The sequence below is a fragment of the Suricata suricatta genome, chromosome 4 (genome assembly GCF_006229205.1).
Source record: "Suricata suricatta isolate VVHF042 chromosome 4, meerkat_22Aug2017_6uvM2_HiC, whole genome shotgun sequence".
Taxonomy (NCBI): domain Eukaryota; kingdom Metazoa; phylum Chordata; class Mammalia; order Carnivora; family Herpestidae; genus Suricata; species Suricata suricatta.
In genome coordinates, this window is record NC_043703.1 from 49,803,300 (window position 1) to 49,825,976 (window position 22,677).

The window sequence follows — 22,677 nt, forward strand, 5'->3', positions numbered from 1 at the left end:
TTTAAAAATTGGCATGTTTTACGTCCTGTAAATTACATCTCAATAAAGCTGATTTAAATATAGGCACCCAATTTCTCCCCGCAAAGGGCACTAACTGATGAATCCTGAGATAAAGTTTCCACTGTGTAACTGCATTGCAATAAACTCCAGAACCGAATCCTTCAGTTAGTTATTCAACTTTCCCAGTATGGAGACGTCCAGTAGGCAGCCCCTTGCAGCCCAATACGCCACATCCAGTGGGAAGAAGATTCTGAAGGAAAATATCAGGCAAATGCCTCTGTAGCCATTTAAATAAGAAGCTGATTGCTAGGCTTACCTTGGTTTCCTGCCTTCTTTTCTGGATCTTCAGAGGTCATACTATGGATGTGGTAGAAAATTCATCTGGAAAATTACCCCCCCCCACCAGATTAATATAGCATCACTGTTTTTTTAACTTCTATCTCACATGACATCCCCGTCTTTATCTTCACATCTTGTTGCATTTTGAAGGCCATACCTGTCTCTATGCTCGGCCTGAAAAATACAGAATAACATTGCTAAAAATACTAAATATTGTAGCTACCACCTGCTTCCAAAAAAATATGGCATGTATTAAAAATGAGCATTTCAGTAAGACTAACTACACTAGCCAGCTCTATCTTCCCTTCCAGCTCTAGGTCACCTGTCCCCCTTTACATTGTCTTTGGTAAAGGTATTTCTCTCTCCAATATGGCCAGTTAGTCTCTTTGCTTCTGGCCAAGACCTTCTGGTTAGGGAAGATCTGGAAGCTTCTGACCCATTTTTAACAGCTCAGTTGGAAAAGGAACATAAGCCACACAAATATAGTCTAACATTGGAAATAATCAGATCAGTCATGCAAATTAATAAGTACATAAGGTCATATCCCAAAAGAAAAGAGTACAGTCTCATACAACAAAAGCTGCCAGAAAGAATGGATTTTAAAGGGAAATGAAAACTAAAGAGCCAGTCCTGACTTTGGACTCTTTTGAAAGCTCTTGATGTTATACGCTGTTAGGTGTATGCTCTCCTGGGCATTGGTATTTGGGAAGTAGCCATACTCTGTACTTCACAGCAAGGCAGAGGCCACCCTATTAAGCAGCTATTTATAATAAAAATAAAAGAGTTAAAAAAATAAAAGACAACATTTATATCAAAACACACTTTAATCATTTATGAAAAAGGGACGGTTACAGCATTTAAAGAGCCAATCCTATAGACTGGGACTCATGAACAGCAAGGGGAAACAGGCCAAGACCAGATGAGAAAGCCGTCCAAAAGCACAGAAGCACACACACCTGCTAGGTTTTCAAACTGCACTGATATGCTAGATATTTTCAATGGTTGTTAGAAAATATTTTTTCCCAAAAAGAAAACTAATTTTCTTATGACTTTCAGGCTTAAACGAAGACAACACTTGCATGAAACAATTGATATGACTTAATACAAATGTCACATATGCTCCAAGGGCTTTGTCATGTAACCAGATACGCTATTATTTTATCACTGCCATCTGTTCTTCTTAGGGTCCTGGAGTCATGTAAGTGAAATTCTGTGATGAGACCAAAAATGTAATTTTGTTTTTCTTATACCCATTCCATAAAAACCTGGTAAATTTTCATAAAAAGCAGGAGGTAGGAATCACGTGGAGGGAACTAGTTGGTAAGTCTGGTTCTAATCTTCTGTGCTGCCTTTGGAATGGAGTTATGAGGTAGGAGGGTTCTACTGACTCTTCCATAGGTGGTCAAAGAAGAAAAATCAAATCCCTCATCAGCAGGTCCATCTGGGACTGATTTCCAGTGTATAATTTAATGCATAAAAGAGCCTCTCTCTAGAAAACTCTGAGCATCTTACAGATATAATACAAGCATGCTAAGTTTACTAATCTGCTACATATAAAACATTGTCCAGCTGCTAATAAGAAAAACCAAAGATGGCGATTTGATCCCTCAAGGAGCTTCTGGTATTAATCTGCCTAACTGAGCCCAGGTTTCTTTCAGGCATGGATGAATTAGCCTGGCTACATAGAGGAGAACTGGTCATAGAGACACATCCTTATGAAGAATCCCCAAAAGCCATAGAGTTCTCTTTAAGTTCCTTGATTTCCAGAGCTGTCTCGCTGACACCTTCCTTGAACCTATAATGCCCCAGACCCTCACAATCCCATCTACCCTGGAAGGACCTTATTTTCACTAAGGAAATGCATTTTCTGGAGGCAGACGGCTTCCAAAAGAACTTATCAAATCAGGGCAAATATCCTAAGTCCTCAGCGTGATAGAACTATGCTCCCAAATATCACTACTAAGCAAACACACTTCCAAATCCCCCTGCTGATAGCTAAATAAGTGGAAAAGACCATTTTTTTCAGGGAACATTTTCTTTATCTCTTATTGTAACACATTTACTTGGGTTCCTTGTTAAAGATCAGATCGTAATTCAGAAGGTAACCATCATTATAGACAAAAAGTTTCTGGTCAAAGGGGTGGTAGTTAATGCTCTGCACTCTTTCCTGCATCTTATTCATTACAATGTCTAGTCTGCCCTCTCTCCCTGTGTTTGTGTCATAGTAGTAGAAAATCTCTTCTGTTCTGGTGTTCAGAGTGCGGGTGGCATACAGAACCCCACATACCATGAAGGCGTTAGAAACCGATGGTTTATACTGCCTGGTGTACCAAGTATTTAGCACTGTGAGTGTGGTGTCATTGAGTTTACTAATCACCATGTTACCAGTGCTGGCTTCGGTTGAATAAATCACCCACAATCCATTCTCATCCACAGCCAAGTCAATATCTTGCCAACCGACATTAGCATAAGAAAAGCGGTTATTATAGGCAGCATCAGGGAGAGTTCGAGTCAGTTCAACCCTGTTGTTATTTAGGTTAATTTTGGCAATATTCCGGGTGTTGTACCAGTTGACATACATGTAGTTGTTATAAACTGCCGTACCACTGCCTTGGCCATAGGTCATCCGATGGTCTTGGGCATTTATATACAATAGCAAGTCATCCAGTGTATTGTGGAGTCTGTAATATTCCAGAACTCTTCCGTCTGTATTCAGAGGTGCCACCCAATACAGCCCTCCATTTGGTTGCTGAGGAGAGTAATTTCGACCCCAGGCACCATACTTATAGGAAAACCCTCTCCAGTTGAGCTGAACTATAGCCGGCTTGCTGATATTCACCACACCACCATGGCCACAGCTCCCTGTACAAGAATAAGAACATACAAGGGCATTCTTAGAGAAAAATAAATGGTGATATACAAATAGTTTAATGTCCTAAGAAGCAGAGAATCCATAAATATTTTTCTTGTCAAGGTTCAGTGACAACAGTGGTTCTGATGGAGAAGAACCAAAACCTTCTTTTGGTGCCAATCTCACTGCAAACCTGCTGTCAGTTCTAGAGAAAAACTACCTCTTATGTCCATGAATGGCTTTTCATTCCAGAAATGGGGATGCTAAAAATGCCAAGAGCCATATTAAAAAGGTTTGAGGGCCTAGCAAGAGGAAAGGAGGACTTGGTGGATTTGACAGATTTTCTTCTACCAGAAACCATCTTGCATTTTTTTTTCATTTTTCTTCTAGAGAAATAAAAAAAGCAAGGTCATCCTAGATCCTACCCTTTTTCCATAAAGCCATAAGGTGCTATTTACCAAGATCAAGGACAACTGTGATGAAAGAGAAGACTGCCCTGGACAAGTGTCCATGCCCTTTACCCTTCTGCCCCTCCCTGGAGACCCAAGTGCATATGCACGCCAGGTACCAATCCTGCCCCAACCAAATCTCAGAAGAAATTTTAAACATGTTATTTGAAAAATACAAAAAGATGGTCCTCTAATGGTGGGGTTTTCGCCTGGAGAGACCATGGAAGTGATTTTAGGGCAATAGAGACTGATCTGTACCCAAAGCATAGCCCATTATGCAGATCACCTGGTAACCATCTTGCTGTAGTTGTAAGGTAGGTCTTGCTATTTATACCACATATTCTACTGGGCCATAGAATGTCAGGCATGTCCTTCACCTTTCTCAATCTGACACTGCCGTCACAACTCGTACAATCAAGTGGGACCAGACTCACCAGTCCACTGAGTCTACCTTCCCTGTACCACCAGTGAATAACCCAGACCAGACACCTGGCCTTGCACGTCACACTCGGAATTGCCTGCCAGCCCAAAGCTTTATGTGCTACAAAAATAACATAAAACTCCTCCAGGAATTTTATAATAACTATCCAAAGTTGAACACACATTTTGGGGGATCTTAGTAAGTATCTCTTTAAAAACGGGTTAACATTGTTCATTGGATGACAAAGAAAATTCCACTTCAAGTACATTTGAGGTCATTTTCCCTCATCCTACTGCCTGGAGCTTAGCAGGTGAGGGAAGGAGGAACAGAACCTGAATCACTTGATCTGGCTTTGAATGCTTAGAGGGAATCAGGGAGCCGTGGAGAGCACATGATGTGAGCTACAGCCAAAAGCAGACCTCTAAAGAATTACCCGATTTATCATGGGGGGCAGGAGGTTGGTTAAGGGGGAGCAGAGCTTTGCCTGTAAGTCTGTGCCTCTGACCCATAAGGAAAGACCCATTTCCTTCCTTGCTAAATGTTCCCCCCTCTCCCCCTCACTCAAGGACTGCTTAGAGGTGAAACCATTACTCGAAACCCTGCTTTTATTTTGCCAATCTGCTGGGGCTTTTTGGTCCCAGAATTAAATACGTGCTTCTTAAATGCTCTCATAAATCTGCAGTTGGTGGGAAAGCCAGCCAACCATACAACAGGTAGAGAAATGAGACCATTCTGTACCCAACCTCAAATAATTTTGCATATCATTAAGCAGAACACAGTCGCTGGTTTATTTTAATAATGCATGCACCATTTCATAAATAAAAAAGCAACGTGTTTTCAGCCAAGAGACTGCTCTCCACCAAAGAAATAATAAATAAAATTATAAATTATTATTTCCTCTCCTAAAAGTGATCTCTCAGATGAATGCTTGTTTGCTTTTGTTTATGAAACAATGCATGAATTATTAAAATAAAGTTAGCGGTGTGTTCAGTTTAATGATAACAAAAACTGTTTGAGTTTCCATATGCTACAAACTGAATTTTCTAGTTAAAATATCTTCCCAAGAACTTATTTATTTAACTACATTTCACTCTAAGGAAATGAAAAAAAGTCACGTTTTTCTTGCAGGCTGGAAGACTTAGGTATTGTTTGCTTAATTGAATCTTGCTTTCCTGGAAAGAAAATATCCCAAACCAACAGTAACAAGATACTTAAGAAAAACTTATGTCTAATCTTATTCAAGCATTATCATGGGGTTAAAGATAATAAAGTGTTCTGTCTTGGATGTGGAAATTATTAGGTATAAAGAAATCAAAATAAACTTCTCTTAAAAATTACTTCTACTACAACTACTACTACTAATAATAATAATAATGGCTTATCATTTTACAAGTTGACCAGGAAATTAAAAATTGTACCTTGTATAAATACCAGAACTGTATGAATGCTAACTCTCTTTTTCTCATTTCCCAACCACCCCTAAATATTCTCCTACCCTTTGTTGTTATACCCTTCCTACCCTCAGTGTCCTTTGGGCCACATTTAGGGCCCTGGCTGTGGTCAGAGGAAGCAGAAATAGGGAAGAGAACTAAGCACTGTTGCCAATACTACAACAGATGTGGCCACAGCAGTGACAGACCAGAGAAAAGGCTCTGGCGGGCTGCTCGGCGTGCAGCAAATCGTCCTGGAAATGATACTGAAACTGAGAGCCAGCCTGGTGCCCACTGCCCCTTTGGCCCAGCCAGAGCCCCCATCCCTCCTCGCCCCACCTATGCCAAGCTTCCCCCAGCCCTCCCTTACCTCATACCCCTTCCTAGCCCCTTCCTTCATTTCAAGGTCTTAGGGATACCCCATTCCCTTCTTAGCCCTCCCAAGTTTACACTCCTGCCATGGGCACAACCACCCATCACCTAGCCAGAATCCAAGAATGTAAAAGACCGAAGAATCATTTCACATTTTTCTAGTGGAAAAGAACATGCCACAGAACTATGAGTAAAGGTACACTTTTAGCAATTCCACAAGCAAGGAGGTAGAGATAAATTGGTCTTAGTCAGGTTGGTGAGTTGTCGGAACATTCTCCTTACCGTGGGAATCACACGTGCACCTCTCTATCAGAGCATCTACGGAAGGCAGCCTTGTACAGGGAAGATACTGGCAGACAGATTCCAATTCAAATTCTGACTCCAGTACTTACTGGCTGTGTAACCTTCTGAGCTTCAGTTTCTTTGTGTTAAAAAGTAATAGTTATAATACCTACTCTGTAGAACTAAGAAGAAGAGAGAGAAGGCATGTACATGTAACTCACCAAATGGTACCTATCAGCATTATAATCGCATCATGTTATAGCTGAAAGCTCACATGATGTCTCCCTTCCTACAAAGTGGGTTCTGGAGGTTCCTGTATCCATCCGGAAAACCCCAGCTCCCAGGACAGGACCAGCCAGCCAGGGGCACCAAATTATGTTTATGGAATAAAAGAATGAACAACTGATCAAATCCCCCAAACCCAGCTTACCTTGTTTATAAAACTAGCACTCTACTCTGCTATATAATTGAGTTTTACAAAAAGCCTGGGATTCACTCAGCAGAACACAAAGCAAGGAACCTTCCACACAAGTGTTGCCTTGGTCCACAATCTCATCATGCAGTTCATTAGATCTTGCCATCGTATTCTGAAATAAGACTTTAGCATACCCTAACTTGGCTTTTTTATTTTTATTTTTTAAAGATTTTTTAAATGCTTTTATTTATTTTGAGAGAGAGAGAGAATGAGTGAGGCACGGACAGAGAGAGAGAGAGAGAATCCCAAGCAGGCTGTGTCAGCTCAGAGCCTGACCCTGTGCTCTATCTTATAAACCATGAGACCATGATCTGAGCCAAAATCAAGAGTCAGACGTTTAACCGACTGAGCCACCCAGGTGCCCCATAAGTTGTCTTTTTTAAAGTCACATGGTTAGTAACATTTTTCTTGAGTCAGAGACTATATGAAGAGGAAACTTAGTCTTGGATCTATCAGTGCAGTCTCCCACCTGGACAACTGCACTTTGAGCAAAGAGGAAAATACCATTCACTTGTAAGAATTAGACAATTAACCTGATCATAAACACAAAATGATGAAGACTACGTTGATTCTGAATTATTGAATCTATACCCCTCAACACTCTGCTTTTCCTAAGGCTTGGGATTTTGACAGGTCACCCATATCTTTCATTAGCCATTTACTGAGCACCTACTGTGTGTCAGCACAGAACCTGACACCATCTCCAAGTACAATGGTGATCGACCTCTGGGCGTGTACGTATATTTTGCCTATCTCCAGTCATCTAGATTCAGGGAGAGATCAGAGAGAGAGAGAGAGAGAGTTGTTTTCAGGAAAAAAAGTTAGTGAGCAGAAGGGCAATTACTTTAGATTAGAAGGTTCTATGAAATGAAGCAGAAAAGGATGTCATTTGCAGCATAAACCAAATACGAAGCATGTGTTATTGAACCCTCACTACACGTGCTGGCTCTAAGATCAAGCCAACCACACACAGCAGCCTGCCACTGCAAGGGAGGGGCCCTGAGAACATGGACTTCCTGTATAGCTGAGGCCTGCATGCAGGCTTTTGTTCTGTGCAGCTCTGCAGTGAGAAACAGCAGACAGGCCAGATTTTAAAGTCCCATAATAGTGAGTAACTTTAATTAAAGTCTCCACAGGCTCGCAACTTTGTGGTGCCTGGGGAGTTCCCAATTCTGCATTATCAGCCAATCCAAACAGAAAGAGAGCAAGTAAAAGAAATTGATTTAAAAACATGACAAAAAGTCAGTTTAATATAAACATCATAAATATAATATGAACAAAGCTGGAGGAGGGCCAAGTGGCTTGGCCGGGATCCAGGTACAGCCAAGGTTGTGGGAAAGTGAGAGGAAATCTGGGTCCAATTTGCTTAAACAACACAGCTGGGCTGGGATGACTCACAAAAGTCTAAGTGTGAGGACCTAGGGGAAAGTTCTTGAAAAAAATTTCTAACAAAAATAATCCAACAGGCTCACTTGTTTTCCTCCTTAGGTATACTAAGAAATGGACTTTATCTCCCACTGCCAGTCTTGGGTTACTGCCATCTGACGCTCTAGGTCCTGAGCTACCCAGGGAGTGAGGGGCCTTGTATTTCAGCCTCAGCCCTGCCGCTAACCATCTGTGTGGCCTCACCCTCACCACCTAAGTTCCCTCCTCTGAGACATGATGGACCTGAGCTAGATGGCCCTAAGTGTCCCTTCCAGTTCTAAAATGTTTTCACCCAAAGGAAAGAAGAAGGAAGGGAGGGAGGAAGGGAGGAAAGAAGGGAGGAAGGGAGGGAGGAAGAAAGGAAGCCTTGCTCAGGTGTCATCAGGGTTTGTCATTGCTTTGACCCCTGTCCTCAAGGAGCCGTGCGTGGCCCAGAAGAAAGAGCTCACATTTTCAATGCACATTGACACTGCTGATCCCAGACTAAATTTAACCTTAGTTTGTTCCAGAGGACGAGGCACGGCCTTTGTCCTGAACTTCCTCTGTATGTCATACTGTGACAGGTTGCCAACAGCAGAGGGGGAGAAGAGCGTCTCCTGAACACCACGGAGAGGCTTCTAACTACGGCAGTATCTCATTAAAGCCTTAAAGAAGCCAGTTACATTGATAAGGATCCAGGAACACAGTCTAAGAGGACACAGTTTGTAGAAATAGACATTAATGAAAGTAACAAGAGCTGTATGATTTGATGAGAAGGTACAGGCCCTTTTCAGGCTCAGGTGCTCACAACCTGCATCGAGAGCTTCCCTGTGACAGGGCTGCACATGGAGACAGAGGCAGACGTTAGTTCCCTGGAGGGACGCACTGAAACACACAAGGACTGCTTTTGTTCACAGCAAGGTATTCACTTCTATTATCATCATTAATAATAACAAATTCCAGCATGTAAGTGCCAGTCATAGAACGCTGTGCTTCCCGAGACTTGTTTAACCCTCACAGCAACCCTGCAAGGTAGGCAGTATTCTCCCATTTCATCAAGAGGGAGATTAAGGATCTTTTGCTGTGGCCACATAGCTGGAAATTCAGGTCTTTGGGGTCCCAAAGCTATACTCCTGACCTCTACACTCCCGTGCCTCCATTCACAGAAGTATTAGGGGGCCCCCACCTCTCTGCTATACCTGGCCCCAGCGATTATCATTAGAGAGTAGGAGGCCTTCCCTGCCCTTCATGAACTCACAGTGCAGTCTGGATGGCAGGCCACGCCCACAAGTAATGTACATGTGGACCATGAAGTCCTCCCTGAATCCTCAATGCGCTAAAAAACAGCAGGTGCATTTAAGAAAAGCCTAAAGGAAAAATACACAGGTGGAAGCAGGGACGGAAAGAAAGAAAGAGGAAAGGAAGGTTCAAGGCATAACCCAGCTCATCAGACACATGAGCCAGTCAGCACTTGCAATCCACAGATTCCAGAGGCTTTCACCCGCTCCTCCAACTCCGGCCCCAACAACAACTCCATCACCACAGAGATGTCTTCCTTGTTAGCAAATGCAAAGGGGACACGTGTAATGTGTGGGTTTTGTTTTAAATCAACTCGTTGTTGGTTTTTCTCCTCTGTGAGCCCCAGAACGTGCCGGCATGTGGAGCTACTAGGAGAGAGCTCTCGGAGTGCGAAGAGTAAACTCGCGCTGCCAAAATCCCATCCCTGCTTCCACACGGCAATCCCAGATCCCTTCTCCGCCCCACTCTCAGCTCCTAACCGGGCCTGGCTCAGCTGGTGAAAACATGCTTACCAGGGGCAGGAGGAGGCGGGGAGGCAGGAACATTTTCACCTTTAGAGGCTTCACATTCCTTAAGCCTGTTCTTCAGAGCCAGGATTTCCCGGCGAATGGCGAGGACGTTGTTTTTGTCTAGCGTCTCAAGCTGCTCTACCAGGAGACTCATATTCCTTATCTAAGGAAATAAAAATGCAGAGCGTCTTTATGTTATTGTGCAATTTCTTTCATAAACATTCCAGAGCTGAATTTGTCACTTAGTGAAACATTGCTAGAGAATACACCCGAGATTCTTCTGAATGGTTTCATTTGGAAGAATACATTTTATGGTTTAGCATGAACGCCTGTCAGATCTCAGGCAGATGTGTGTGACAAGAAGAAAATGGCAAAGATTTTAACAGATTTAATAATAGAGCACAGGCTCAGTCTAAGCATCCACAAAGGTCCATTAAAGTTCATTTCTAATAACCTTCCCCTATAAACTCGTGTTTACTCATGTTGTATTATAATTAAGTTTCTAACGAATGGTGAGGGCCAGAGAGAACTTAAATTCTGAAATATGTAACTAGAATTCTCTATTACAGCCCACATCATGACCATGCTAGTAAATTCTTGTTGAGATAAATTACCCAACCATAACATTAATGTGATGGTCTTTATCCATAAAGCTTAAAAGGTTTCACTAAGACATAATCACACAAAATTCCTTTTAAGAGGGTTGCCAGTATGGGTAGAAGTGTTCCAAGAGGGATCAAGGATCACATGACCATTCAAAAGGAGAAATAGACCTGGCAATTCCAAAATCAGGTAAATTGTGGCTTTCTAGTCCCACAAGGATAAATCCAGAACAGAGAAGCCACCGATCTAATTTGGCCACAGAGTTGTTCAGATTTATATCATCTCCTTTCTAGAGACATTGAAAGGCCATTTGTTTCTGGGGCAGGACCCCTGGATGACACCTGCTTCTCAATGAACATGTTCCCACTGTATTTAACTCACTATTCAAAGACGTCCACCAAAAGCAGGACACGAAACATGCCACATGGTCATGAGAGAGGGCAGAATTGGAAGTCAAAAGAGAGATCCATAGCCTGGTCCCAGCATCTGCCCACTGAGGAGAACTTAGTATTAACACTCTTGGAAGTGAGCTCATGATTTACCTCCACTTCCAGCTGGTCAACAATTGTCGTACTTCCAACAAAACTGTCCTTAAGCTGTATGATCAGTTTCTCCATCTCCTTCACTTCTAACTTGATCAGCTCAAAGTCCAGTTCAGTATAAGAAATGGTATCCTTTTCCATGATCTCTACTCGGACAGTTAGGTTTACAAGCTTCTTTTCATATATGCTGATTAACTGGACATACTCCTTTACCTGAAAGGGAATAAAAGAGCATAAGTCAATTCCCAAAGTAATACTATACAGTCTTCCTCCACTACCAAGCCCTTGGGAACTACTTGTTTGCTGTCAATCTTTTTTTTCTTTTTTTTTTTTTTTTGGTAAATTAATAGATAAAAAAACATCAAGGTGCCTGGGTGACTCAGTTGGTGAAGCGTCTGACTCTTGAGTTCAGTTCAGGTCTTGATCTCACTGTCATGAGTTCAAGCCTCATGCTGGGCTCCACACTGCATGTGAAGCCAACATTTAAAAAAAAAAGAAAAGAAAAGAAAAGAAAAGAAAGGGATCAAAAATATATTTAACTAGTTTTTTATCTATCTAAATGCAAACAAAAAAAACACATTATTACAATTGGTGGTGTGGAATTTGCACTTACATAGACTAAAAATAATTCTGCTTCAGAGTCATCATTCACAAGTATATTTTAATTTCCATTTTAATGTTTGAAGATATTAGGTCTCCAAACTAAACTGGTTTGAAGCAGACTCCCTTGCCCTCCTCCCCCCTCCTCCTCTCAATGCACGCGTTGTATCTAAATCAGGGTTTCCCAACCTCAGCACTATTGATACTTTAGGCTAGATCATTCTTGTTGGGGGGGGGGGGGCGGGTTCTTGTGTATTATAGGATATTTTCCAGTATTCTTGGCTTCTAGATACCAATAACACCCACAGATTTTCAGCTGTGACAACCAAAAATGTCCCAGACATTCTAATGGTTCCCTGGGGGCAAAATCACCACCACCACCACCCTCCCTCCATGTAGAAACACTGCTCTAAATCGGAGTATTTTGTAGAAGGGAGAGAAATGCATTAGGTAGAATTCCTTCTCTGGTGGTCATATGCATTGAGTTTTGAGCCTCTCTACCTTTTACAAAGTGGCATGAAGACTCAACTTTACTACACAATATGTGAGTGTCTACGTGACTGTAAAGTGCACATTTCATTAAGTGTGCACCCACATTTATTCCAAGAACTGATTATTGCAATCAGACCTTTACGCATTTGTTGCATATATTTGAATGTCTGATCATTAAGTTAAAATACTTCCAAAAATTCCCTTGGTGGTTTAGTGTATAATTGGAAGCTCCAAATGGATATTTCAATAAACACATTTGGTGGTTCTTTTTGTATCTGATCTCTAAAAGAAATGCCATGGCTTTTTTAAGGACCTGCTCATTAAAAGTTGCTGGTTTTACAGTTTTTTAAAAATTCGAACATAAGTGATACTTTCCCCCAAACTGTGCTAATGTCAAGGAGTGAATCCGCGGCGCCTGGATGAATTCAGAGCCAGATGTTGGCCTGTAATCCTCCCACTACCAAAGGCAGCCCTAACTTCTGTCATTTTAGCCCTTCCACTTAACCCCACTGTGCAAATTAGAGCAGACTCATAGGCCAGAGACCTAAAGGGCTAGGGCTCCAGGCAAAGAGGATTTTAATGAAAGTTGAAAATGCAGCCCTTGGCACTGCTAGAGTATCTCCTTAGGCAACTGATGCTCACTGCCATCAGATGTGCCATCATCCAAGGCTGATAAGGCTGGTGACATTTTGGTGGATAAGGAGGTTAGAAAAAAATATATAAAACTAATGAGTTCCCCCTCAAAAGTATAAACACAAATATAAGGTAGCCAGGTTTTAATTTCTACAAAAATCAAGCATAAAACCTTGCCTGTAATAATAATAATAATAATAATAGTAATAATAATGATAAAGATACCAATCCATTGTAGGAATGGAAGTTTGCAAAATGAATATTCTTGTTGGCATTTGGCCTTGCCAGCTCTTGGAACAAATGAAACACCCTCTGTTTCCTGGAACATGTTGGTGGCACATCACAGCTGTTGTTCTACAAAAATGAGTGATCCAACTGTCATCTCTGCTAAATAAAATGTGGCTCTCCCAGATTCTCACTGAAAACCAAGGCATAACCTGGAATTTGCCACCTGTGAGAATGTGTGGCATGCCTGCCCTCGTTCAGCCACAAAATGAAGTCTTTAAAGATCTGTTTCGGGAATAAAACTCAAGGTTCTTTTCAGCTGACATTTAAAAGAAAGCTCAGTGAAGTTCAGGAGAACTAGAATTATCCATAGAGTTATTAGAAGACAGGAGGAAATTTGCGGACTCTACTGACTTAAGTAGACTGTTCATGTAAACCCTTTACATGTACTGATCTCTAGTGTTGAGCTGGTATGGCCAATTCCCAGAACATCCATCTCTTCCTGGAAGTGCAAGGTCAGAAGCCACATTGCAACTTGCACAGAGATGTAGAGCAAGAACACAGGTCTGGCCAAAGGGCTAGTCGGTTGAGCATCCAACTCTTGATTTCAGCTCAGCTCATGATCTATCAGTTTGTGAGTGTGAGCCCCATGTTGGGCTCCATGCTAAGTGCAGGGCCTGCTTGGAATTTTCTCTCTCTCTGTGTCTCTCCTCTCCCTCCACCCCTCTCCCCAGCTCTCTCTCTCTCTCTAATAAAAATAAAAATAAAATAATAAGGGTCTAGCCCTAAGAGGACACCACCCTGTGTCAACATCTTTACTACAAGCTCCTCATCACTAAGAGTTTAAGCTTTAAAAGACTCATCTATCCTTGCCTCCAAACCACCAACCTAGCAGAGCCCCCATTTTGTTTGTTAGGCACATATTATGTCACGGATGGGGTCTAAGAATCAACAGTTGTCTGGGCACGTTGTTTTGGGATGTGTGTTGTTATGCATGGTAAACATGGTCTCCTAATAGATAAGGATGCGGCGCAGCTGGCTTTTAATCTGAAGAATCAGTCTGGCTCAAGTTCCTGCCTCAAAACCTCTGATCATAATTATGGCCAGATTATCAGAAACAGATCAATGTACTCTGCAACATGCTGGTACTTTACTATATCTTTAACAACAAGATGAGTTGAGCTTGACCTGACCATGAAGACATAGGAAATACTTTGGAGCTAGATCCACCTAAACTCAAAGCTGACTTCGGTACTAAGTAGGCAGATCATTTGTCTAAGCTTTAGTTCCTCCTATAAACTGGGGGTAATGGTATCAAGCTTACGAGATTATTGTAAAGACTAGGGATAATACAGACTAAGTGCCTCACTTACTGGATGTCTACAAGTTACAGCAGTTCTTAGAGAAACCATGATTTCAGGTTTTTTTCAATCTCACCTTTTAATTTATTATATTTCACCACACAACACATTGTTCAATCAATGTCCTTTGTGTATAAGTTGCCTAAATGTCTCTCAGACTGCCTCAGCCTTCTCATGCATGAGGATCCATTAGCCACCGTGTCATATTAAATAACTTGCCCCAAATGCCACAACCCTCCAGACAAAGAAAACCCTGAGTTGTCTTGTTGTCGTCTCCTCCTGAGTATAGTCACAGGAAGACATACCATAAACAACAGAAAAGTATAAAACGCTTTCAGCCTCTCATGCAGAGGCGGCTCCCTGTCTTCCCCGTGTACTGACAGATAATGAATCAATGGAAGGCCGTCAAAACCCTCTTCTGCGGGCCTGTCCAATCGGGCCCTCCCCCCAGGCCTCCAGATGAATGGTGATTTCCAAGGCAACAGAGGGACGGCTCTAATAATTCACCTGAAATTTCAAAAGCCCTCAGCTGAAGAGATAGCTTTGGATTGAAGGCATTACTGTCCTTCTGCATCTCTCCTTGGAGGTTGATACCAGCATGGCAGAGAGAAAAGGGCCTGGGATGATGTCGCAGACCCAAATTCCTGACCTGGCTCACCCAGCCAAGAGAGGAATGACCTCCACATTGAGGTCTCTTGACCTTCATGAACCGCCATGTTTCCCTCCCTAGCATGGGAAGAACGCTGGCCTCTCTGCCTTAAATAGCTGCCCGAGAGTGGAGCAGGACTGAAAGCATTTAAACACGCAGCAAAGAGGGTCCCTGTGTGGCTTAGTCATGAAGCATCTGACTTTGGCTCAGGTCATGATCTCACAGTCGTGAGTTTGGGCCCTGCTTCAGGTGCAACAGGAGCCCTGGGGTTGACCCCACTTCTCTCTCTCTCCCCCTCACTCACTTGCACTCTCTCAAAATAAATAAATAAATAAATAAATAAATAAATAAATAAATACAATTCTTAAAAAGGCAGAAAAAGAAGCTGTTGTTATTGTTGTTCTTATCAATGTCACACAGAATTTCTGATGCAAATCTTAGCTGGCAGGTCAATACCTTTCTTAGGCCTCAATCACAAATTTCTTGAGGACCCGCTAGTGACGTTTTTGGAACTAAAAGTTCTCTCACCTACTCTGAGCTTCCTCCCCGCCAATTATTAGCAAGGCAGATGCCACCTGCCCCCTCACAGGACTGGTATTCAACGTCCCCTCCTCTCTGCCCTGAGGAGCCACCCGCTTCCCTGGAGCAGCTTGGGGCTTCAAACTGCCCTTCACACACTTGCCAGCAAAGAAGACATGCAAATCAGTAGCTTCTGCTATTTCAAAGCAAATGACTCTAACTGAAAAGATCTTTACTTAGGATTTTCCTCCACTTGTTATGTTTTTATGCATAACTTCTTATCTGTACTTGATTATGCTGGAATAAGGCTATGAATATTAATGATTGGAATTTATAATTTAGTGCTGTGCCTTTTCTGCTGATTAATTCAAGGACATTTTATTTCTTAAGAAGCTAGGTTCCTAGAGTAGTCAAACACATTTTCCTGGACATTCATCGAGACGTAGAATATTTATCTACCAATTCAGGTGGAAAGTTGGGTCTCAGCCTCATCATCGTTTTTGTCTTAAAGGATAACTGTGCTGGATGGTGAGGTAGCTAAGTTTAAATTTCTCAGGAAAACTTATTTTGAATCCTGCAGTAAAGCCAGAGATCCTTGTAAATTAATGGTGTTGTATTAAATAATGCATAATGTGATTATAGCCTAGCTCGGGCTTCACCTGTGCAGAAAATGGAAGCCTTTCTAATTGATTCTTAACGTGGCTAAAAATGTAGAATGGGTCAAAACTGGAATGCCAGGTCACATTGCTCCAGCCGGCTCAGAGAAAGGTAAACCCTGTGGGATAACATCCTCTGGCTAGAAAAAAAGGGTTGGAGTCAGGGTTTTTACCAAGGCTGCGTGATTTATTAGAATCGATTCAAATTCTTCAGTTTTGATCTAATGTGGGACATGTCTAATGTAATGTTCCTGCTGAGACAACAGAGAGTAACAGAGAGAGAGAGAGAGAGAGAATGAGAGAGGCAGATAGAGAGTTAGAGGGAGAGACAGAGAGACGGAGAGAAGGAAGTATGTAAATTGGAAAGAAAAAACAAGAGGAAGAGAAAGGAAAAGAGGGAGAGAGGAAGGTGAGGAAAAGGAGACGCTTCCAAGAGTAGAGGAGTGGAGGGGGTGAAGGGGTAGGAAGAGAAGGAGGCGGGGCTTTCCTAAAGTAAGAGAAGACAAAACAAAAAACAGAAACACCAATTAGGAAGGAAAGGGAGAGAAGGATCAGAAGGGTGGACAAGGGAAGGGGGAATGAACAGGAATAAGAAGACGAAGTGAAAGAGGAGGAAGAGAGAACAGAGGGTAGAGGAGAGGACAGAGAAGGTGAAGCTGGAGGAAAGATGAGGGAGAAGATCGATAGGAAGAAGAAACAATAAAACCAAAATCAAATAAAAACTGCAAGGTTGGGTTTTGCAGGGAGAGCTCAAGGCTTCTTTCCAACTGCATGCGCACAATACTGAAGTGAGTTTATCCATAGCGTGCATAATCTCCATCCCATTTTCTTCCTGTGCCCTCATTTTTCCAGCTATAAAGAACTCCATAGGTGTACTGTGAAATAAACGCTCACACCTCAACAGGATGCAAGCGTGCTGGCTTTGGCACATCTGAAGAAGCCTGAGCATAAAGTCTGTTTTCCTTGGTTGGTTTGTTCTTATCAAGAAGTTGTTGGAAGAGGAAGGAAAGCAATGCTTACTTTAGAAAGCTCTTTCTCGAACTTCTGGGAGAGAACGTGAGCTGTGACTTCCAAGCGTTCCACCCTCTGCACAGGAAAGGTTGTGTCTGGGAGGGTCACGGAGCAGTGGCAGGTCCCGTGGTCATCCTCGAAGCCAGTGAAATTGGAAAGCGACTGTAAATAAAAAGAAGTTCAACATCAGGAAGAAGCTGGGAAATGAGCTTTTCGATAACTGGAGTGACAGAAATTGGCCTGTCAAAAGAGGGCTCGGAGGCAAGCCAGCGGAGTCCGGTACATACACGAATGGCATCGGAGACACAAGCTAAGAGCTCCAGGTTTCCTAGGCAGTGATCGCACTCCGTGTTTAGCCACATCTCCACCAGTCAGGCTACACCAGTGTCAGACGCCCATACCTAAGGGAAGATTCTCTTTTCTTGAGGAAGTCTCAAGGAAATTATTACTGTTCCTAAGTAAGGTAAGGGAAATAAGGAGGTGATGAGCATCGGAACTTGAATTCCAGTTCTACCACTTACTGGATGTGAACCCTCTGTGAGGATCAGTGTCCTCATCTGCAAAACAGAGATAGCCCACTTCACAGGGTCATCCCCAAGTCATCAAGTAACGTAAACCAAGTCCCTGGCACATTGTAGGTGATCACTAAACGTCACTTTTTCTTTCTGTCCACGTACTCACTTTCTCTTCCTTTACCCCCAAACCCAAAGGTAAGAATGCCTTCCAAAGCAAAGAGAAAAATGTCACAGTTATGGGTTACAGGGAAAATACACAATGCAAATTCACATCCTCTTCACATGCAAAATTGTATAATTAACATTCTTTAAAATGGGGGGGGGGGACAGACATTTTTAAAAGACCAAACAATGCAAGAGTCTGAAGGGTTTATGCAAAAAAATTTTTAAGTTTTCCAGCTTACCGCTTGCAGAAAAGTCATTTTAAAATATTTGATGTTTCTTTAAAATATTCAGGCTCACACTTTGGTGCCGCTGCATATTTTAAAATGACAGGTTTGAAAGATCCTGTTTTTCTTTTGTCCCCCTTGAACTTCCCCAAGGGGATCCCAGCAAAATTAACATTTTTTTATTACTACCATTGCCTTCCAGAGTAACTCTTGGCAGCAGACTGGCTGTGCTTTACAGTGATCTCATCTGATGGCTAGCCCAAAGCTCACCTGTGGAACATGAGACAGCAGCGTCACCACCTTGTACCACAAGGACAGCAGTGGCTTGCAGAATTGGAAGAGATGCGGCCACACCTCTCAAAGTTGTGTGCTCTGTGCCTTTCATGTCTACCAGCCTCCATGATTCCTGAACAAGCTGGACCTAGATGCCTCTATAATCATATGTATTCTGTCAGTGTCCCCTGGACCAATTAATTCAGGTTTTTGCAACTAAATTGCTCATCAATTTAACCTAATCTTCTCTAAGATCAGCAAACATGCACACACATGCAATGCCCATATATATGTATGTATATCAGGTAACTTCTTGACACTGGCCTCAGTTTTCTTTGCCAATCACATCTACACCTGCAGGAATTGGGGAGTAAGGAGGAGAGACCAGCAGATTTATGCTAAACATCGGGACTGGGAGGAGGTTAAGGTAAGGGTCTTTGCCAGGGATGAAGAAGGGCTGGACAGGCTACACCAGAAGCCTGGCAGAGAGACCAACCTCCCTTGGAGCCAGCTTTATCACTCCCACTGAAGACAGAGTCCGGCCCAAGCATGCCAAGGCTCTTACAGGAGGACCAATATATCATGGACTTTTGAAAAAAAATAGCTTATTATAACAACTGTCTACCCCCCAAAATGTCTTGCATTGCATTTTGACAAGGGGAGGTTAATTAGCTGCACAGGACAGAGTTGAACCATGCGTAGACTTCTCTGGAAAGCTCTGTCAAATTAGAAAATAGTGGAGATCATCAAGCAGTCTCTAGACAATCAACTAGCTAACAACTTTTAGTCCTGAAGTTCACCTGAAAGGCAGGCGAATAATTATGAGCCCTGCTGACAGTCATTCCACTGTCTGCTATTGAACGTCTCTGTCCCAGCACTGTAGACTCCCCAGCTCTCATCCTGCTTATCATCAGCCCGGCATGCTCAGCTGACATCAAAATGGTCCATAAGTTTGATCAGTGTCTCCCATTAGAGATATTTCTGCTCCTCACATTCAAAGACAATGAAGCTAATGGTGATGGGTCTCTCTCTGCAGTAAATGCTTAAACTCTGTGTGAGTGTAACATGAGAAATGGGAGACACAGATGTATGCTTGTCCCCTGGTCTCTGAGAAAGTATGCAGTCCCCCTGTGGGGGGCAAATAGGACCCCCTGTACTTTACAAGACACCTCACACTAAAGGGTTCTCACTCAGCATGTGTTCAACTGGTGTCTACAACTTGCCAGGCTTTGGTGTTAGGGAGACGAATAAGACCTAATTCCTGTCCAGTGAATCGATCCCATTGTCATTAGAGAGTGTCCTATTTTCCCACAAGCCCAAGCCCCTTAGCCTGATGACAGAAGAACGTGACTCCCGCTTCCAACTCTGCCAGTTACCGTGTGGAACAAAGCATGGCGCCTTTTCTTGTCTGTGAGATGAGGACTTGCAAGTGGCCCCTTGCCTGGAGGGGGACATCTGAGGCATGTGAAGTGCTCTGAGCATGAGAGCTGAAGGTGTGACTCACATTTGTGATTTAAGGTTGCAATTGGCTCTAATTAGCAGCCAAGCCTAAGTGCCTGTAAAGATTCAAGGCATAAAATAATGGTACTCAACATTTTCAAAGTACAGAAAATGATACGTTTGGAACTTGCTCAATGACAGTTATAAAGAGGTTTTCCACCACTTTCCAAAGAGCTCATCAAGCTGACAGCCAGCCCTAGAAAATTGGGTTTATAGTAGAAGTGACACCTAGTCTGCCATAAAAAAAGAACTTGGGGTAGAGATACTGACTCACCAGAGGGAGATAAGTGAACTGGGAAGGAAATTAAAACCTCTAAGTACAATTTAACTACCTTTCCTTATCTACTTTTAAATATTTGTCTTTTTGCCAAACAACAGGCATATTGGAGTTCTCTGTTTCCTGACCTATATTTTATTTTCTGTTATTTTAGCTGATTGTCTTACCCAAATGCTACTTTCTGATTGGTGATGAGGTATCAAAATAAATTATTACTGCTACCCTCTTTTTTTTACTGTTATCCAGTTCTAATTGTCTCCAGAAATTATTTAATACTGTGGAATAAAACGATGCATCTGATTTCTGGCTACAAAGAATATTTATGCATATTCCCGATTCCCAACTCATGTTCCTCCTAAAAATTAGCAACTTTCATCTATACTCCCCCAAAACAAAAAAGCTTCCTACAGAGAGATGCTGAAAAGGATGGGCAGACTAAATTTGAGTTCTATAATTTGCTGGCTTAGTGACTTTAAGCCAATGACGGCACCTCTCTAAGCCTCAGTTTCCACATCTCTAAAATGGGACCATTAATTTTACCTGCCTCTGAGGGTTAAATAAGATAATACACATTATGTCCCTAACCGAGTCCTAGCATTTATTAGGCACTCAATGAACACTGTTGCAGCAGTTTGTATTTGAGCCTTGTCCAAACCATTTGTTAATCAACAAATTTTTGTCTACATGGTTCGGAAGGCAAAATGGAAATGACAAAAAAGCCTTTTCCTCTCCTTTTCCCAATGGCCTTTCCATTCACAGGATCATGTAAGCGGCGACCTGACCTGTGAACAAAGATCATAGAAGGGCAGAAGGACAGGCTTTGGGGGGGGGAAGACCCCTCCACCCCAAGGAAAGCCTGGGTTCTCCAGAGCAGGGCTCCTACAGAAAGGCCCAGAGCTGACACAGGCAAAGTTGGAAAAATGAAATGCTTCCTGGCCCCTAACATCTTACCCCTTGGTGCCTCTTCCCCTCTCCTCAAAGGAGATACAAAGAGGACTCATCTCCCTACAAGCTAGGCTCACGGCGCAGTCTAGTGGCATAGCCTAGCTGGGACCGTCCCTTCTTAGCACAGTCTTTGGTGGTGTTGTTGCTGATTTTGTTTTGTCTGTTTATTGCTACCACTGTTGTTGTTTTCAGAAATGGCTCTTGTGATTCCCTATAAGGAAAATGGAAGAGAGTTAATACTCTTCTGGGGACATATCTGTGTGCAAGAGCACTTTCCTGAAGACCTCCCCTGCTTCTGCCCTCCATCTCTTTTACAAACTAGGCTCACAGACACCCTCGGGCTCCAGCTGGAGCAGAGAGGTTCTCCCTCCCTCCAGGTGATTCTTCATCGTCCCCAGGGTTCCCAATGGGCAGCAACCAGACCAACCGTTCGCAGGGCCCTAGGATTTCTCATTTGGAACAGGACCTGGACATCTCTATTTTTAGTGTGCCCTTTCCCCCCCTGCCCACCCCTGATTCCAAAGGGCAGCCATATTTGAGAATCTCTTTAAACCTTAGATGCTTTTCCTAAAGCCCCCAGCAGAAGAACCAAGATGTCATCTCTCTTGCTAACAATTTAATTATTTTACCCAGGTTTTAATTCATTTCCAGGGTGCCTACAGTTAACCAAGGGAGTCGTAAATCTTTTAGAGTGCTCAGGTCTAGCCATCCATGAAATTATATTCAGGTCCCCAAAAAGTGAGAGGAAGGGAATTAGCACAGCTCTCAGACTGTGGGGCCTCCTCACCTGAGACTCGGAGTCAAGGCTGGGACGGAAGCTGTCATTGGAGCTGAAGCCGGAGATGAAGTTGGAGCTGAACCCAGAGTCAGGAAAAGAGCTGGCACTGGCATCGGGGACCAGGGTCTCCAATTGCCCTGTGGTCTGGCCAAGGAGGAACAGAAGGGCCAGGAGGCAGAGGAGGTCTGGCCTCATCTTGTGCTCTTAGCTGGAGCTACTGGCTTCTACACAGAGCCCAGGGGCTTCTTATAGTGCCCAGTGGGGATTTCCCCACGTCCAGTTTGTAGGAAAAGAGGAAGCCGCCAGGGAGCATGTGACCACCCCAGGAGGGTCAGGACACCCAGGAACCTGAGTCACCTTTACACCTTGTCGTTGAGTCCCACTCTGCAAGCCGCCCTTAGATCTAGATATCTCCTGCCAAATATTAACTCAAATGTACTTTTTCAAGCCCAATATCTGGTTTCCAACTTGATACTTCCTTGAAGCAGATGTGTTCAAAGTAATCTTTATGGATACAACAGAACGTGGAGGTCCCTGGAGTGAAAAACATGCCTCTGACCTTTGCCCAGAAGCCACTTCTAGTTGTTTCTCCCCACCCCTGCCCCCACCTCCCATTTTACCAAATGATGCTTTTCAGAAGAAGTTAGGGAACTTGGTTTAAGGACGGTGAATCTCCCCAGGGGGCGTCCCTCTTCAGTTGCTACTGTCCAGGTTGTCTCTGACCTCCCTCTTAGAATCTGCTTCTGGACAATGTTCTCCCGACAACCTCAGACAGAGGGACACCAGCAGCGTTTTCGCCAAGGATACTCAGGACTCTGCATTAGACAGCACTTGCCACTATGAGCCTGATGGAGAAAGAAGCCAAACAGAAGGCTGCT

The 22,677-nt window shown here is 43.0% G+C and overlaps 1 protein-coding gene across 1 annotated transcript; it reads right to left on the reverse strand.

Annotated features, from left to right (window-relative positions):
• Positions 1–1,144: 1,144 nt before the first annotated feature.
• On the reverse strand, positions 1,145–21,994 carry OLFM4 (olfactomedin 4). The gene is made up of 5 exons (XM_029938436.1): positions 21,809–21,994; positions 17,132–17,284; positions 10,977–11,189; positions 9,835–9,994; positions 1,145–3,201 (listed from the first exon to the last, which is right to left on the reverse strand). Exons 1-5 carry the CDS (start codon positions 21,992–21,994, stop codon positions 2,399–2,401), a joined length of 1,515 nt encoding a protein of 504 aa, XP_029794296.1. The 3' UTR covers positions 1,145–2,398.
• Positions 21,995–22,677: the final 683 nt, after the last annotated feature.